Source organism: Diadema antillarum, unplaced genomic scaffold (genome assembly GCF_040938485.1).
Source record: "Diadema antillarum isolate AM-2024a unplaced genomic scaffold, OU_Dant_1.0 seq00002259_RagTag, whole genome shotgun sequence".
NCBI classification, from domain to species: domain Eukaryota; kingdom Metazoa; phylum Echinodermata; class Echinoidea; order Diadematoida; family Diadematidae; genus Diadema; species Diadema antillarum.
Genome location: NW_027272888.1, coordinates 85,382 through 105,187, shown reverse-complemented (window position 1 = coordinate 105,187; position 19,806 = coordinate 85,382). Strand labels below are relative to the sequence as shown.

Below are 19,806 nucleotides of genomic sequence, written 5' to 3'. Positions count from 1 at the left end.
GATTTTCTTTTCAAGCCTAATTCCCGCAACACTTGAAAGCAACAGTTCAGAAACGCCACAATGAGTATATAGGCACGTAGACACATTAAAACCACTGCCAGTTTTTTTTTTTTATTGTTACATATTTCACATTTCATCAAATAAATCATAAACATAAAAGATGCATGAGTGAATTGCCGAACACAGCACCTAAGACAATAAAACATGTGAAATATGAGGAATCTACGTAAAAGCATTGCTTGTAATATAGGCAGTAGATTCCCAGATGCTGATATGAGATTGATTGTTACTTTATATTTACAATTGAAAGGAATGACAATTTATGAATTGGGGAAATATAAACGTCGAAGAATAAAAAAAAAAAAAGAGAGAAGACAAAGAAAACAATGTCACGGTACTAAACCTCTGGAGAGTTGTGTGATCATCCGAGCGAGGTACAAGTAAGATACAGTGTATAATGACAGAAATACAAAGTATGCACAAAGAAGGTCCAGGAGATGGAAGATATTGCGAGCGAGGCACATGATAGATACAATGACAGAAATACGAAGTATGAACCGAGAATGTCGAGGCCAGTAGGCCTATATCATGGTTGACCCGAGGTCGACAGAGAGTCAACAGAATAATCGCTGTGTCAATATAATATCATGGCTTGCACTTTTCAACTTTGATTCTGTAACTTGAGGGCAGAGATCGCTTTCAGGGTGCCTAGTGCCACTGCGTCGAGAAAAAAAAAAACACCGTCTTCATATAGCTTTGTGCTTTGCTGGATCCATGATTGGTAACGTCAATAGTCGTCATCCTATCGCTGCGTTGTCTATAAGATTACACCGTCTGACTCATGACTGTGGATATATCGATGCTGATGAATATGGCGCTCCTGAATCTTCAAACGAAGTTGTCGCTGTTGTCGACCGTCTGTCTGGTCATGGCGCTGCATCTCGCCCAAGCAGCAGGAATGGCGGAGTCTGGAGGAATCGCTTGCGTTAGTTTGGGTGAGCTTTTATAGTAATACATCACGTATTCCCTGCTGTCTGTCTGAATGTCCAGTCATGCAAATCTCAAGGGCGTCACTTAATCAGCGATTCCGCTTCCATTTTCTTTTGTAGAGTCATGTTCCAGTTATATTACTTTTGTTTCAGCCATGGACTCGAATAACCAATGCCTCCCTCCTATAATCATTACGACAATTATGTTACGACAGCAGAGGACTTTGATTTTCTCTTTAGAAAGTCAGAATATTCACGTTTACTCTGCAGACAAAACAAACAAACAAACAAACATTGAACTATATACAATCAGGAGAATTCTCATCATTTGATGTTACATTACGGTAATAGCAGTGTTTGCACCAACCATGTTCAGAGTATTTTCGATACTCCTCCATGTCCACGGGCTTTTTCAACGACCACTATAGAATGCAATGACTGTAACATAATATCTCTTCTATCGTTCACTGTTTTGCTGTTACAATGTATTTCTCTCTCTGTGTCTTTCCAGGGCTCCTTGCTATTGTAGCTCTCTGTCTCTCCCTGCTATTTTTTAGTCTCCTCGCTCTTGACCCTGCGCCCAATGACGGGGTAAAGTCCACTCTGCGTCACTTCCTATCGGCCACTGCGGCGTTCTTGAGAGGGAAGACCGCCCTCTATCGTCTGCAGAAGCACTGGAAGAATCCTCGCCGAGCCCAGGATCGCATCCTCAGACACATTCTCCTTAAGAATGGCGACACGGAGTACGGCAGACGATACCGACTTCGAGACATCAAGGACAGAGATGAGTTCAGGGCTCGCCATCCACTCACAACATACGAGCACTACCGTCCTTTCGTTGAAAGGGAGATTAATGGCGAAAGAAACATTATGACCCGGAAATTCCAATCCAGTTATGCCAGGACTTCCGGTACGACTGGTCACTCCAAGCTGATCCCTAGGACGAATAGACTAGGGAGACTCGGGAGCTATCTGGATATTCTTTACGCCATCGCTTACCTGACAAATCCTGATATGGGGATAATTCAGAAGCAACTATATCACTATGTAGCCCCTGTAGTCTCTCGAGGTAAAAATGGCGCGTCTATCGAAAGTGCCCTGACATTAAGAGATATCAGAAGGTTGTATCACACCACACCTCCGGCAGGTTTTCGCATCCACTCCTACGAGGTAGCGAATTACATCCATCTCCTGTTTGCTCTGCGGGACAGGAATCTCGATTCCATCTGCGTCTTGTTTCTGAGCACGCTCGAGAGCATGATGAAACAACTCTCAAAGTGGTGGGAAAACATCGTCCACGACATCGAGTTCGGAACCATTCATGAGGAACTCGATCTCCCGGACGACATACGGTCGGCACTGACAGCTGAACTTCGTGGAGGCGACCGACAGAGGGCGCTAGAATTACGGCAAAATTTTGTGGTCGGACTGGACAACATCTTGCCAAGGGTGTGGCCGAAGTTCAGAGTCATCCTATCTTCGGACAACACTGGAATCTGGCCCAAAATAAGAGAGAAATACTCGAGAGGTACTGTGTCATCCATTATACAAAAACCTATACGGACAGATATATTACAGAGCACTCCCGTTATAACGAACACGGTTATCAATATCATGGTTATTGAACGAAATTCCGGTTACAACGAAGTAAAAATTCAGGCCGCAACACAATCGGCTCTATGTTTTTTTTTTTTTTATTATTGTTTATTTATTTTGTTTGGTTATAACGAAATTTCGATATAACGACAGAAAATTGCCGGTCCCGAGGAATTCGTTATAACGGGAGTCCACTGTTGGTAACACTCATTGCGTATAGGCCTACCCTTATTTTACTTTATGCTGCTTCCCTGAGACACATTTGCATACAATAGGCAAACTATTAATCACTCAGTTTTTATATCTCAAAAGACGGCCCCAGGCATAATTTTGTCTGCCCGTCTGTCCGACCGGCCCGTCCAAATGTTTTTATAGTTTTCACGACTTAAGAAAATTTGTTCAGTGAATTTGTTGTCTGGCCCAGTTATAAGTGTGCTTATGCGCTTCAAATTTTTAAAGGTCAAAGATCCGTTAATCCTTAAAGGTTATGACTAACCTTAAGCCCCAAACGGCAATTTCATCTAGTAAATCAGCTATTCATGGCATGTGGCGATGATTTGGAAGAATGTGTAAAAATAGATACACAATTCTTTACACAGTGCGATAGAGATAAAAAGTTCAAGGTAAAAAACAAAACAAAACAAAACAAAAACAATACCGGTCTTTTCTCAATGTAACTTCAGCCAAGAATGCAAAAATGATGTAAATATTTTGTATTCCACCGAGAGCTAAGAAATTGAGGGAGTACGACAGTATCATTTTTGACGGGAAGCAGAATTTGATTTTAGTGTGGAATAAAACATTGGTCCGCCTCGCATGCATTCGGCTGGGGTGATACTGCGACGCTGGCTTCTGAATAATATTCGAGTAAACAACGGTTTTAATTCTCAGAGAACTCTGGCCTCAGAATTCGAAATGCTACCTCGGGGTAGTATATAAGCTACCCTCCCCTACCCTACTCCCATAGCATTTCAAACCATTCGTTCGAAACGCTGATGGCCGACAGACTGCTCTTCCACGGGGCCCTGCAATCATTGCCAAGCCCGCATTGTAGGGTCTTCCACGAAACCAATACCCACGAGTCATACAGCCCACGAGTTCGACATTGAAAAAAAATGTCCATGACTTATCCACAGTTCACGAGTCATACAGCCCTTGAATTCGACATTACAAAATGGGTTTGATGCGTCGATCTCATGGCCCTTGTTTGCTTAGTGTCGAACTCATGGGCTGTATGACGCGTGGGCTGTTAGATTCTTGGGTGTCAAACTCGTGACGTGAACCCATTGTAATAGCAGGTATGTCCTGAATTACACCTGAGTCCAAAAAGGGGAAAAAGAGAAAATGGGATGGTAGCAATGGGCAAAATCTAAAAGGAATTTGTCAAAAATCTCTCGGATGTGTTCCATAATACAGTGTACATCTATCCGGGGATGTATCCACTGGGCGGCATAGCTTGTTTAAGAGCCCATATAGCATTATTATCCATATACAGTGTTCCCTGGATTTATCCCCTCTACCTACCACCTACCAGGTATCACCTTGGTTTCCAGTGGTTACGGATGTTCAGAGGGGTTTATCATGGGGATCCCCATTTGGGATTGGGACGAGCGACCAGAGATGCTCTTCCATCCTACTTCAAACTTTTTCGAGTTCATCAGGCTGCAGAAAACGTAAGTTTGTGCCACCTGTTGCTCGGCTCAAAGCAGGTGAAAAAAAAATATAGCAGATAGTAAGAAACGCTTGTCTAACGGTCTTAGTTAAAGTAGAGAAAATGTGGATGCGGGCTGCAGTATAGTTTCGCTGTCTATGTTTCACTTCCGAGAGATGTTGTCGGAATAAGTCAGTTCGGAGTTCACTTTGAGCATGATCCGAATAAAGTTCATTCGTACCATTGTGTAAATACTACGTCAATGGAGGTGGACCGGAGGGGGAGGATGTTGGAGCTTTTGCATTTTTAGAACAGAAATTCAACGACCTGTTGTCAACTTTGATGGAATGTTTAGAAAGTGATAAATAAAGAGACATACATTTCCACCATATTTACCTTTAAACTGATTCAGAGCTACAAAAGCCGTAAAAAAGGCAAACAAAAGAGAAAATAGGAATCTTGAAGGGGAATGAATGATAAACGTACAGGCTGATGCATAAAAAATGATAATCGAAAACCTAGTATAGTTTACATCAAGCTTCTTGTCTCGTGAATAACGACTACCTACATTGAGTGTATATAGTTTGCTTGTTGTTGGTTTTTTTTTTTTCTGCTTAAATCAGTCATGAGAGTCAGCCTGAAACGCTGTTCCTCGACGAGCTCGAGATTGGCCAGGAGTACGAGGTTGTGATCACCCAGGATTGCGGGCTTTATCGGTACAGATTGGGAGACATCATTCGAGTCACTGGTTTCCATGACAACTGTCCTTCATTTCAGTTCTTGTACCGGTCAGTGAGAACAGTTGCGTTCCCTTTGTAACTAGTGAGCTTTAGATCTGCGACGCGAACGCTAAACTATAGACGACGCAGCCTCCCGCGTAAGACGACGGAAACAGCTGTCTCGCGCGTGTATAGAACATCATTTAAAAAATCCAAATCAGCGTCGTCGTAGCGTTCGCGTCGCAAGGCAGAAATTTGTCACATTAGTGTATACCAGATTAGTGATCTTCAGTTGTTTTGCGTTGTGAACAAATAGCGCTATACCTCCCTATTATAATGCTATTTACATGCATACTTTCTTGATTTCTTTAAAACTCTTGATGATATGTTAAGCGCAAGCTTACTCTAGCATATAAAATTATAGCTGCGATAGTTTATGATTATAATCTAAGCTGTTTTTTAGGCTTAATTCGATGTTGTTGATACTAATTAGAGCTTCCTTGGGATCTTAACCATCATGTCCTAATTCAAGTGACATATTCCGGCAATGTGTAATCGTAGTAATATTGTCAATATGAATAAGAGAGTTGCATGGTTGGAGTGTCCAGTCATGTTATGATGAGTGTCTAAATGATCTCAATTAACGATGACATCATTGTCTATTCAGTGGAGGTAAATAGATTTACTCGGAGCTATAAAGGTAATCACCATGTGCATATTTTACTTTCACTTTGTGCCATTTTCAGTCTGGGCCTGATGCTGAATTTGCGATACGAGAAGATCGACCAAGGCGTCGCACTCCAGTCAGTTCAGGCCGCCGTGGATCGCTGGCCGGGCCGGGTCAAACTGACTGAGTTCGCCGCTGCCGAAAGTACCTTGCTCTCAGAAACGTGTGCTGGTGAGAATACGCACACTACACGGAGTTTTACACCGACACTAATATAACGATTCCAACGATGCCCTAATGAGTAGAACCAAGAGTGATAATTGTAGAATGCTAAAACAAAGCATAGCTTTCAAAGTTGGAGTTTAAAAAAACTACAAATTAGTGACAGCCGCATCTTAAGCGTTCGTCAAGATGGGTAAACTGTGATTGATGACATCATCCTGTACTGGGTGCCATCTATGGACTGCGTGGAAGGAGAGCGTGTGCTACCTTCTCTAATAATTCTTTGCTTCTATACGTTGGTACCGCTCAGCCTTTCGCCGGGGCGTTGCCAAACATTAAGTCTTACAAGGTCCGTTTCTACTCCGCGTCCATGAACTCTCTCCTAGGCACACCATTCCTGTTATCAATATGGGTAGTTCCCCTTTCACTCCTCCCTCTCTCCCTCTTTCATTGACTCCATTCCCACCCCCTGCCCCCTCCCTGCTCCCTTTCCCTTTCTGATCTCATCCCTTCCCTTCTCTCCCCTTCCCTCCCTTCTCTCCCCTTCCCTCCCCTTTCGAGATCCCCTTCCCATTCCCTTTCTCCCCTCCTCTGTCCCCTGCTCCTTTCCCTTCGATCCTCTTCCCCCAGTCTCCCATTCACTTTCTACTCCTCTATCCCTTTCCCTCAAATGTACCCCTCCACTCTTCCTTTACCCTCTTCCGTCTCTTTTCTCCTCTCCCCTTCCTTTCCCTTCTCCCTCCTCTCTCTACCATCTCCTCCTCCCCCTTGTGTCACTAGGTTGTTATCTGCTCATAACTTTGTATCGGATGTATTCCTTCTTTCGTCAGGAGTTTCTGGAAATGCTTGACATTATTTAGTTTTGAACTTTTTGTTTGTTTGTTTGTTTTTTTTTTTTTTTTTTCTCTCTGATCCAGCCTATGAGAGGGACGAAATTATGCCATACTACTTGCTCTTCGTGGAGTTAGAGTTCCCATCTGGAAATGAGTCGTGTGAAGAGATCACACAAGAACACAAGGCAATGGTAAATATCCACCTACCGTCTTTCTATCATCGACTTTTGTTCTCCTTTTCATGTTTAATCAATGTCAAAGTTCAGTTATTTACACACCATGACCAAGCTTAACACAAGTGTGGATCCCCCCCCCCCCCCCGACAAATTTACGAACGGTATTCGAACATCATCGCTGCACTACTTTCAAATAGTTTCTCCTCTGAAACCGTAAAGCTAATAATGATTCTCATGGAATTCCCGCCCTTGGCAAAATGAAATGCAAACGTGGACCACATTATATTAATGAAAGAGAGCGATTACACAGTTCAAGTCAAGGAGCAACTAGGCAGGAAACATTGGATACTCACTTTTATTCAATTGCTGGACGGGCATTTTGCACGACACGAATACAATTTTGAGTAAACGCTTCTTACTATTAATCACATCTTATTCTTCATTCAATTTCATTTTCGTCAACAAAATGGGAGTGTTTCCTTCTGAACTCTCCAATGTTGATATCTTGAAAATTCTGCTTGGAAATTTTGATACTATAAAGTTCTATCTATACGGAGCTTCACATAATTCTCTTTCAGAAATAGCCTGACATAGAGAAATGCTGATCCGCCACTATCCCTGCCTCCTAGGTCCGTGGGGAGGATCGACGGCTCTTAAGCAAATAATACCAATTTTATTTGTTCATTCATCAGTCCGGTTAATTAATAATCAATCAATCAATCAATCAATCAATCAAGCAATCACCCACCCATTCGATTAGATCATTCATTCGATTATATCATTAATCAATCGATTGACAAAATGACAAACAGTTAAATGCTTAGCGAACTTACAGTTCGTCAATGAATACATGTAGCCTATTCACTATGTTAACTTTGTTCTTCTTTCATCTTCAGTTAATCGATTTGCTGTTTCATAATCCATTTGATTATTTTACTGTCAGCTCGATCAGGAACTGCGTGACCGCAATAGCGACTACGAACGGCTGCGCTGGGAAGGTGCCATTGCGCCCCCTCGAGTTCACATCGTGAAACCGGGAGCGTTCGAGGCACTGAAGGCCCACATTCTGGCCAACACCAGTACCACTGCTAACCAGTACAAAGTACCGCGCAAACTGCGGTCGGAAAGTCTGGTCGAGTTTTTACTTCAACAAGTCGTGTGATTGTATGGACCAAACGATGGCTCAGATAAATACATCTCTTGTGCTGCTGACTAGTATAGAGGATAAAAGTCCAGTGAAGCCTGGTGAAATAAATGTATACAGACAATACAAGTCAGTATATGGGTACAGGTGAATTATAATATGCTGAGCAAAATAACCAAAATTACCTGGAAAATATAGTGTGTTTTTTTTCTCCAAAGAGAATAACAGGTTATTATGCTCAGCAACAATGCTCTCGATGTAGTATGCCATGGACCTGTGTCAGACTTAAGGCCTATAAACCTTATCAATGAAAAGTTAAACAGTCTTTACATTGGAGACATGCTTATTTTTATTTTTCTAGTCTAAAAATGTATACAGATGTTTGTCTTTGTAGATACATTCATTCAATGTCATGTCATGATATTAGGCACGGACCAGCTGAAGAACAGGCATTGGCTGAAGCAGGTTCCGTTCAAAAATAAAATAAACCAAACTGAACTGAATTGAACATATTAGTTATGATGACCATGTCAATGAAGAACGTAATAAGGTATTATCCACTACAAGTGTAATGACTTTTGTGCAGCACTTTCCTTTTAGTCTGAAGGTGAACTACACTGACAGATACTTAAGATTGTAAATTGAAAGTTTGAACTGTAAAGCAAAATTACTTTGTGTTGAGTTAGCTCTTAACTACTACATGAAGCTTTTTTCGCATTGAGATTTGGTGTTATTCCTACTTAGATTCGAGTAGAGTTACCAGTCAAACACATTCTTGCTATAAGCCTATATACTTACAGTATACAGTGTATTTTGGACAGTTTGTATTGCTTTTTGTCTCTATGCTACTGGGTATGTGTATATGTACTTCACATGTGTAATGAGAACGTGTGTGTATGTGTGATGGTCTTTATTCATTGTATAAGCACATTACATTAAGTGGTTATGCATATAATACATACATATATGTATCTATACTTTTTTTTTTTTTTTTGCAGGGGGGGGGGGGGGGACATATGGTATATGCCTAGTAGAGGAATTACAGATTTTGGCAGCCATTTTGAATATCTCAAAACATTTAAGGATAACAGGGCTGCATCATCTTGATTTGGATTAAGTTCCCTCAAAGTAGGGTTAAAAATCAAATGTTTTCAATCTTCACCATTTATAAGAAATATTATGGAAATTTAATTCTTTAGCAGCCATTTTGGTGGCCATCTTGGAAGATCTCAAACCCTTTAAAGATGCAGGAGTTACATTATCCAGATTCGATATCAGCACTGGGCGGACGGTAAACAAGGTTCAGCCTCTGGCATCCAGACGAGGAGTGTATTTCGGCTTTACCTTAATTTGGATCCATTCAGACGAGACCACTCCTAGGCGATGGGGGATAACAGATCTGTGATAATCAAATAATTAGTTTGGAGAAGCATGTTCTAGACAGACACCATCCCTCGGTGGGGAGGGTTTGTTGTTGGTGATTTTGAATAGTGGAAATATCATTTTAAACATCAGTTGATTTGAGAAATCAAACTATGTTTAAAAAGAACTGGTATGCTGGGATAATTGACAGAAGCATTAGATATTTGCTGATGACATGTGGATTACTATGAAGAATGGAAGATTTATAATGTTCATCTCTTTTTTGACAGTTGGATATAGATTATATTGACACAAAAAGGAGATAAAAAAAGACAAAGCAGCCCATTCATCTCTTACTGTCACAAACACTGGAAAGAAGACACTCACTGAGACAAAGTATAATACAAGATGAGCAAATTCTGTCGGGTTTATTTCAGCTCTACAGTAGGAAGATACAGTTTCTAAGCTGAAGAGAGAGAGAGAGAGAGGGACACACAAACACACATACACACACATACACACAAAAACACACACACACATATACACAAAAGAAATAAATCAACTGAAACAATCACAAGAGCCAAAACTGGCACAATTCTGATCAACCCTGTCTGAGATTTTTTTTTTTTTTTAATCCTATGTTAGTAGAGCCTGAAGGTAGTCAAACACAATGTTCCCTGCTAGACTTTTCATTTCTGCATCCTCAATGAAATGACCACAGAGCGTGACACACTTGCACCATAGAGGTCATACATTAGCTTTGTTCACCCCTGCACATTTTACACCATTGGCAGCTTACAGGGTGAGGTAAACTCATGTTTGAAAGGTCTGTAGAGGAAAAAAACAAGACGACAACTGCACTGAGGCAACAATATTCCCTATCACTGCCCATCAAATTTTCCGCAAAGTGTTGTCCAAGGGTGACATTTGGACAAAGAATTAGAGACCAGCAGGGATACAAAACCATCATCAAAGAAGAAAGGACTAAAGCTGAATTTCCATCTCATTAACATCAAGAGAATGAGAAACATGCTATGTGGATCCAACGTCTCTTTCGAATTCTTTCAAACAAACTCAAGAGCATGGGACAGACAGAGGCCTTCACAGTATTATTGGCTTGTATTTGCACAAAGCTAACGCTTGCTGCCACTATCATTGATTTCGGTTTTACAAAACAAAAGTACATGAAATCAAAACATTTGACTTAACAACTCTTGTTTCCTACCGAAGTATGTTTTGTTCTCATTTATTTTTCTTCAGATGATACTGATTCGACAATTGGCAGTGGTCAGTGACCTGAAAAGATGAAACTTCGTCCAGTAATTGTTCCAACGACCACGAGGAGAAACAAAATTGTATTTACTTCTGCCTCAACAGAACTACAATCCAAATATCTATAACCTGGAAACGTTGCTCCCTACTATTTTCAAACAAATAGTATTCATGGAACACAGGACATTACCCAGGGAATTATACATTGTTGTTTTTTATGACTTACTACTTGTTAAACTCATTGAGGATGAACTGATTTCGCTACAACATGCATTTCCCATCGACACCTGCCCGAGGATAACATGTACTTGGTACACTATAGTCTTCAACAGGTTAACATTGAATACTACCTGTCCTTTATGGTTTTTTATGTGACAGTCCCGGCTCATTTATGTACATCTGATTGGGTACTCTCATCTCTCACTACATCAATGTGCATTTACATCTTTGTGAATACATGCTGATCACAGAGTCCACACCTTTTTCTTTCACTTTCCCTGTCAAAAAACAACAAATCTCTCATGAAATATACAACAGAGCATGCAGACTAGTCAAAATTTACTTCCTTTGGTATCTATGAGTCCAGTCGACTACGGTTACAGATTTATTCATATCCATCTCCTATTCAACTATGAACAATGCATATTCAATTGTAGAATGCCCCACCTGGATTTGAATAAACCACCTCGCTCCTCTAACACTTCACATCAATATACTGCCAATCACACCCTTGTCTCTCTTTCAAACTCTTGTACAGTTTTTTTTTTGGCCATACCCTTTTTGCCATACCCTTTTTTCCTCTTTCTCTGATACAGATACACAAGGGTAAAACCTCAAATACCCTAATACCTTAATAATGGTCTCAAACCATCGACTTCTGACTTATTCGACTATTATTTGACTTATTCAACTTTTGCACCATCGACTTATGCAGGGTCGACTGTATTTAGTTTAAAGATCTGTGTAAACTCTATCAGAAAGACACACATTCCTCTAGACCAGCTTTGGACTGTTTTCTCAGAGTGCTGCTATTGGATATTGGTTCATCAAGGGTTACATTATTGATACTGTAAAAACCAGAAATTTTTGCACGCATGAAACTCTCAGAAATTTCACGAGGAGCCAAGATTCATAAAAGTAAAATGCATACAAAGGTGTTTGTCTACACAATGCACTGAATGCCTGTGGCAATTCACAAAGGCTTCATGCCGCCAAAAAGGCTGTCGGCTCCAATTCGCGAAAACTTCACGCTGCAAATGTTTCTGGTTCTACAGTATTTCTCTGGGCAGAGCAGCTAGTTCTGGCAGTTTTATCAACCAAGCTTAAGATAGTCTGAATCACATAAAACTTCCTAAAATGGATCGCTTACCATCCCTTTGGTCTATCCATCTCCTTAGTACAAAGGACTTCCCAACAGACATTTATGATGCATTTGGTCATATGGTTATCTCAGGGGTGGATCCAGGGAGGACCGCAACCGGCGCACGCCCCCCCCCCCCTTTATTTTTTTTTGAAACAAAAGAAATAAAAAGAAAAAATAGGGGGACGGGTGTGTGCGCCCCCCCTTTAATTTCGTAAACGCGCCCCCTCTTTACGGAATTCCTGGATCCGCCCCTGCATCTTACTTTCACATCCCCCCCCCCCCCCCATGATTAAAAATGATAGAATGTGAACTGGAAAACACATTATGCTTCAAAGGTCTCATACCGATTTTAGAATGCAGTACCATCTTGACGTACTAGTGTGTACGAGACACACATTGTACGTCTGGACAATACCAGGGGATACACATGAATCATACACATGTGGGGCAGCGGTTTGACATAAAAAAATAAGAGCGAAAGAGAGAGAGAGAGAGAGAGAGAAAAGAAAGAAGTACAGGAGGAGGAGGATGAAAGAGGGAGGCATTATGGACACAGAATAAAGGCATTCTATTTCACACTGTACAAGCTTATGAATACACTATACATGTATATGCATCATCAACATCATATTAATAATTCCACTCTGTAATCTCTACATATCAAATCTTTGTGCCATCTACATATGTACACTATGAAATACTGCTTTGCATACATGTTGTATACACAGGAAAAGTAGCCGCTTCATTCAGTCTATCGATGGGCTATTATTCTAAGTCTAGCTGCATTATATAGATATCATACGTCCAGCCCAAGGAAGGCATGGAATAGCCCTGGTAGTCTTTCACACAGCACTACGTGCGAACTACATATCTATTTGAGTTAGCTCAACTATTTTAGCAACTTGTTGTTAAGTTCGCCTTACATTGGTCCTATAGGAGAAGTACTGTAAAAGTGGAAGTTTTCGCGGTGTTGAAATTTTTGCGCATTTCATGCAACCAGACACCAGCGTGAAAATAAAAGCACACAGATGTTTTTGCTTGCTATACGTTCCAGTAGTTCATGTCTTGATTCTCAAGAATTAAAAACCCGCGAAACTCATCTTACCCTGCTGAGCGCAAAACATTACTCGCATGAAATTATCCACTTTTACAGTATGGTATCAAAGAGGCTATAATGCCAACCTTTTTTTAATTTGAAAGATTGGGATATATATGTGGACATAAATTCACAGCATCATAATACAATGGTGAAACTTGAACCACTGCACCAGTAGGTTTCTCCAAGAAAAATGCAATCGTATAAAGCCACAGTTTGCAATGTTTCAGTGGACGTCAGAGTTGCAGTCATGACTGGTAACTGCTCATACAGCAAAAGAGAACAAAGATCTCAAATAATTCTTCCATGTTGGCAAGTACCTTGGGTAGCACTAGTTTCCTGTGCTGGTTCAAACAAGTTGCCGATCGCTTTACACATTTGCATACTTGGCAAACTCACATTTGTCATGATGCTATATATCACGACATGTAGACAGACAACCCAAACCCACACACGTCCATTGAAACTCTTTCATTCTTTTAAAGGGCAGTCAACCCATCATATTGTTCCTCATGCTTGTCTCATTGACAAGACATGTAAAAGAAATGCACAACATACTCTGCTACACCAGTTTTGTGTTTTCAGAACAAGAAGGGCATTAACTCAGTTGAAATGCAGCAATGTAAATAATGCCCATCTGCTTCTCAAACGTTGCTGGAGCTCATTTCTTCCCCACACACATGCCAGCGTGCCATATCTGGAATTCTAGACTTCTCCTTCTGTGATTACCTTAAGATGCAGTGGTTAACACGTCCGCCTACACTCTGATTTCACATTTGGGATTTGAAATGCTAAACGTCCCTTCTGTGGTCGTCAAATGGCCCAAAACAAGGACACACCATGAGAAAATGCAGGCTGAAAAAATGCAAATGTTACTATCTACAATGTGCTATACAACCGATGCATATTTGTGCTTGCAGAGAGGGGGGGGGGGGGGGGGGGCAGAGTGAGGGAAGGGGGAAGGAAGGGGGGTCCAGGAAGAAGGGGGAAGGGGAGGGGGCTTGGCTGCACGGTGCCTAGTGGGTGGAGGTGGTGCTATAGGGTCCCTGCTTCTTATAAGGCGAGGTGGGTCGGGGGGTGAAGCGCGGCTCCTGGGCCGTGGCGTAGGCGCTGCCCGCCTTGGTGGAAGCTGAGAAGGATGAGAAGTAGTCGGCGGCGAAGGAGACGATGTCCTCCGGCTTGCGTAGGAGGAGGAACTGGAGGAAGTCTGCCAGGAGGGCCTTGAGCTCCGGGTGATGCCTCATGTAGGTGGCGTGGTCACCCTTCAACTCCTCCTGGAGATCGGGAAGGGGAGGGGGACAAGCAAAGTGTTACCAAACTTCATCAAGGGGATGAGATTAACTTTTGGCCGTACTTCAGTTCACAACAGGACTTATAAAGTTCCAAAGTGATGTCACCAGTCTATTGTTCCAGCTTTGGTTAGAACCCAGCGGGTGCATAAACACTTGGGCTAGGTGAGGTCATTTAGAACTAGTTTCCATGGCGATGAATGGCTAGGACATCAGACTTTTGTTCTCTATAAACCTCACTCACAAATGGGGAGATTTGGGATGGGGTATACAAACAACCACGTCATCATGTGATGTCGTCAAAGATCACATCATGCACATAACAATGCAGAGGAATGCACTAGCTCTGACAGCTAAAAATCTCCAAGGTTATAGCTTTTACTGCCATTAGAAGTTCAATGCCCCGTATAAGAAGCATATTTCTTCTTTTCTATTGTGAGCCCTTATTTCAAAACTTCACTATGGCATCAAACTACACATGTGGTATATTTGATACAATATTGTATGAGCTTTACCATCTTCTGACTTTGTCTGAAAAAAAAAAGTAAAGAAAATATATGCAGACACAACTATGGATTGTTATTCTCGAGTGATGCCCAAGGGATAGATTTTTTGCCTCAGGAAGAGTAGAAACCAGGCAAAATGCAGACACACTGCATGAGAGGAGAAGTAAAGGTTTAGACCAAATCCCTTGACCATTATATTCCTGTGAGGTTTCCAGACTCACCTTCCTGTCCAAGAACTGTGAATACAACTGCATGTCCTCCTCCCAGTTGAGGGGTTTCCTTGGAAACGACGGCTTCTCCTCCCTGTCGTCCACCGGTGGAGGCTCTGGTATCCTGAGTAGATGCATCGTGACGGGGGAGCCAACGTGCACTCTGCTGGCCAGGTGGCTAATTGGGGGTGAAGCAGAGACTGAAGTGAGTAAAATGGATGAAATACTATGCATAATGTGAGGAGGCACTAGGTATTAGTGATTCATCCCTATAACATTTTTGCTTTAATACACAAATGTTCATCAGCAAATACGGCATGCTGTTGTGGTTTAGTAAAGTATGATGGTTGAATAACTGTACGCACAACGTGAATTAAAGGATTTTTCAATGAGAGTTTTTGTCACTGCTGAATTTTTTTTTGGTAAAAACCCAAAGTATGTCTTGCATACACGTATGCAAGTACTTAATATCTAACCTATAGCTAACCCATAGTCACAGTCATGACAATTTATTGTGTATTCTTGTATGTATGATAACTTGTATATCTACTGAAAATACAGAAGTCCTCGCTACTCACAAACAACCGAATGAGCAGATTATAGCCACATTTAATTTTTGTAAAACTTGATTTCTTAAACATTTTTGATTCCCCCTCACATTTTCCTTGAACTACTTCTCAGATTTCTATCTATATACAAAGCAACATAATTTTAGGATAGAAATTCCCTTTAATGAAAAGGTCTCGGCACAGGGTAGTCACATGGCATTCTGATACGACTTACCCATCGGGGAGAAAGTATGACTGCCACGTGTCCGGTACGCTGCCGTAGGAGTTAATTGTCCTCTCGATGCCCTTCACCGTCACCTCCTGCTCTCCGACTCGCTGGGTGCGGTCATCCAGCCCCCTCTGTCATCACAAGAAAATGAGATGAAAGCAAATCAAGACACATCTCAGAATATGTATCCACATGTCTTTCATTATTGTACTCTATAGGCGTGGTCAGACTTGCAAACGATCGAGCAGTTTAAGATCGCGCAGTTTGGGCCATTGGTACGCATGCAAGAAAGAGTGCAACATCCGATGGCTAGTGATTGTGACGTAACAATGCACATCTGTACACGGCAATGGCCTCGTGCTTCGAAAACACCGCCCGCAAACAGATCGAGAAGTTTTGCAGGAAGTTTGCGGTCACACTGGCAAAACTTTGAGATCTTAAAGATCGCGATCTTAAACTTCTTGATCTTTTGCCAGTCTGACTGCGCCTATTGCCACATTTGAAACAGAAAATAATGCATGATGCTGATTCAATCCCCCTGGTCAAATCAGCACAGGAGAATAGACCAATAAATCCAGATCAAGCAGGAATACTGCAAGTGGAAAGTTGGAAATCTTATTTCACTATTAAAATAGGACAGATTTCATTTCCATAAATATAGTATACCCTGTGTGTTTACTGGTTGGAAAAAATAACAAGAAATGATATCATGTCTAACAAGCACATGAAAAGAAGCAATGCAATAATGGTAATAAGTTCAGCACAATTTCTTCATATGTTATAAAAGCTATGAGAGGCTTTGTCTCATTTTTTTTTCACATAAGGGCTTGAACGAGACAACAGCATGGGATCAAGTTCCAATAAGTGGAAAAAAAATTCTGTACTTGCTGGAAGGTGTGACATGAACCAGAGACCAGAACCACAACACCTGAATGAGAAAAACTGTCAGAGTAATATAAAGAATTGAAAGGTAGTAAATTTGTACATGTATGTTATATAAGCCTTTTGAAGGGTTTGTGCCGTACATCAGTAGCTTTAATATGGTAAACACCTTGAAATAAAAGGCACAGAAGCCATTCAACTCTTTGGCATCCAAGAACACTGTCAACAACATCAAAGACGGTCAATCCTGTGCTTTCCTTTCCTGTATTTATGAAGAACTGCTTTAATGAAATGCTGTTGTCTTGTACGACATAGAAGGAAATCATACAACTGCCCTGCAATGGATTACCTTTCCAACTGTATCGCATGTCTTCCACAAAAACAAACAGACACCACACACACTGCCAAGGTAAACATCTCCCATATCACAACAAAATAAAGCTCTAACCAACTTTTATATCTGACTAGCTAGTGCTCATCAACTACTGTATTTTCTCAAGTCGAATTATTCCTTCACACCTTGACACAAGCATAAACATTGGTTGAACCTCAATTCTGTTGTGATTATATCTTTTCCCCACTGATGAAAGTTTTCTGTAAATACCTGGTAATACCTATCAACTCAATTAAGATTTCTTCCTCCCCCTTTTTCAATACAGTAATCTCATTGGGATATAATGCATATCTGCAAACACACAAGCCAATGCATGCCTTCCAGGCTGTATGCTAACAGTGCGGGCATTAAAGGGTCCATATCACATCTCTGAGAAAATGGCAAAGGCTATCAGCAACAGCTGTTTAATGCTGTTGTATCTTCTATACAGAAAATCATTTTAAGCACTCAGTTTCATCTATATGCAAATGATAAAAAGAGGCAGTATTCTTTCATATACCATTAAAATTTCCTGTATAATATTCCACAAATAGCTGCAGGTGACTATCAATGCTTTTTCACACCACATGCACTCTTGGTCTAGTGGTGAGAAAGTGCTTAAGATTTTACTTTTGTTTGTTTTTTTTTCCTTCAAAAATCAAAGGTAAACACAAATGTCTATTCACATCTGGGTGGAACACAAACTTGTTGACAAATTAGACCGAAAGTCATGACATATAGTCATTGATCAATGTAGTTATACATTTGTCTCACCTATAATTATGAGTAGAATGAGTATACTTTGATTCGCAAGTCCAGAAATGTTTTTATCCAATGACACACAGTCTACAGATAATCAAAATGGTTTCAGCATCACGAAGAGTCCACAGAGTTAACCACCCAAACCTCCTTTGCTGATATGGCATATTTGATGAAAGGCTCTGAATAATGTCAAGATGAACTAAATCTCAGGGACAAGCAAATCGTAAAGATTCCCAGCTCGAGGTTGGACTGAGCCTGACAGGACACAAAGTACAGGGAAGACCAAATTCTGGTGAGTGCAAATGAGACGAGTTAGCATACCAGCAGAGCAGCAATCACAAACCCTAAAGGAACTTTTCCCTTCTCTACCGCCACACACACAAAGAAATTGGCTGAGCCCATCAGCTGAGATGCAGAGACCACACTCAACCGGTTGACACGGCCATTTCTTGTTTTTGTGGTGTATTGGTCCCGACTTCCCGCAATATGTTCTTCACGCATGGCACAATGCTTCCCCGGATAGCCATCAACACTTTCCCAGCGTGGAGTCCATGTTGCTTGGGGAAAGCATGACACAGAGATATCGACGAGAGCCCCAAAAGGGCAGATTTGGATAGGGATTGGGGGGGGGGGGGGGGCTAACAGCTATACAATAATATGTGCCCCTTATGTAGGAACTGAATTGAATTGAACAAAAAAGCATGAATGAGAAAACAACAACAACAACAACAACAACAACAACAACAAAGAACCCAAACAAATGCTCAGGGTGTTAGAGAACACTGAGCAGAAGCTGTGTGTTCACATCTTACTGAGACAGCACCGAGGCAAAAGTCAATTTCTGAACATGTAGGATGAAGATAGGCCGACTTGCAATTACACGGATCTGTCTGGGTGCTGATGAAATTACATCAGACTGGTTTCCTTTTTGTTTTGTTTTTGTTGGAAAAAAAAACACGAACAACTTGTGGCAGTTACAACTTCCCATAAAACAGGGATGAAGATGTTGAAGTCGTTTGTGGCCAGACACCTGAACACAAATTATAAGTGCATTTTAAAGGGGGAAACCCTGAGTTGCATACAATGGTTGGGAGCAGAACTAGTACACATTGATTGCACATTCACAACTTACAATGCTTGTGCCAAGCAGACTTTGACTTTTGATGCCTGGTGTTTAACATCAACACCAAGGGAATATACTATCATTTACAAAGAGGGGAAAAAGACACTTTAATTTAAAAGAATTATCCCTTTTTGACTGCAAATCTAACTTTATTACAACACAACAAGTATTTTGGTTTATGTTGCTGGGCTCCTCTTTGATATTAGCAATCACATTGCATTTGTTGATGTCACTAGGTACCAGAGTAACATGAGCTTTAAGCACCTACGTTTCCTATTACAGTGTCTAACTGACGAGTACTAATGACAGTATTTCTGTTCTTTTTTTCCAGTTTCCCTTTTTAGTTTCTTAAAATACTTGATATATATCTCATCTTAGTTATCACAATAGTGTTATTCAAAAGTATATGGTAAGCTGACTTTTTTCCTGTTTCTGTATTATTTCATCTTCCTATTATATTTCATTGAGTGGACTTCTATCTTTATGGCGAAGAATTGACAGATGCTCATCCCATCGAAAATGTCATCATCAGAAGAAATTTTGTGGATTTGTGGAGAGCTTGTCAACAAAAATGGCTACACTTCCTTTAAGCCTCGGATAACAAACGCTTCAGTTAAGGAGTGAGAGAGGTACAGGAGAGAAGTGGGCCGAGCTAATTTCAAACGTCAGTCGCTTGGCTTATTCAAATTGCAGCAGTAATGCATGAACACCTTGTTACCTTTCATGGCTCATCAGGGATCGAGAAGTGGCATGACGGAAAGGTAGAGAGAGAGAGAAAAAGAGAAATACTGCAAC

The 19,806-nt window shown here is 41.0% G+C and overlaps 2 protein-coding genes across 2 annotated transcripts; one reads left to right on the top strand and one right to left on the bottom strand.

Annotated features, from left to right (window-relative positions):
* The first annotated feature begins 871 nt into the window (after positions 1-871).
* Positions 872-8,015, top strand: LOC139714381 (uncharacterized). Its single transcript, XM_071626087.1, has 7 exons — positions 872-995; positions 1,501-2,517; positions 4,120-4,258; positions 4,860-5,024; positions 5,702-5,853; positions 6,762-6,868; positions 7,797-8,015. Exons 1-7 carry the CDS (start codon positions 872-874, stop codon positions 8,013-8,015), a joined length of 1,923 nt encoding a protein of 640 aa, XP_071482188.1.
* A 6,091-nt stretch (positions 8,016-14,106) lies between these two features.
* On the bottom strand, positions 14,107-16,060 carry LOC139714380 (ciliogenesis-associated TTC17-interacting protein-like). The gene is made up of 3 exons (XM_071626086.1): positions 15,878-16,060; positions 15,107-15,272; positions 14,107-14,364 (listed from the first exon to the last, which is right to left on the bottom strand). Exons 2-3 carry the CDS (start codon positions 15,230-15,232, stop codon positions 14,107-14,109), a joined length of 384 nt encoding a protein of 127 aa, XP_071482187.1. The 5' UTR covers positions 15,233-15,272; positions 15,878-16,060.
* Positions 16,061-19,806: the final 3,746 nt, after the last annotated feature.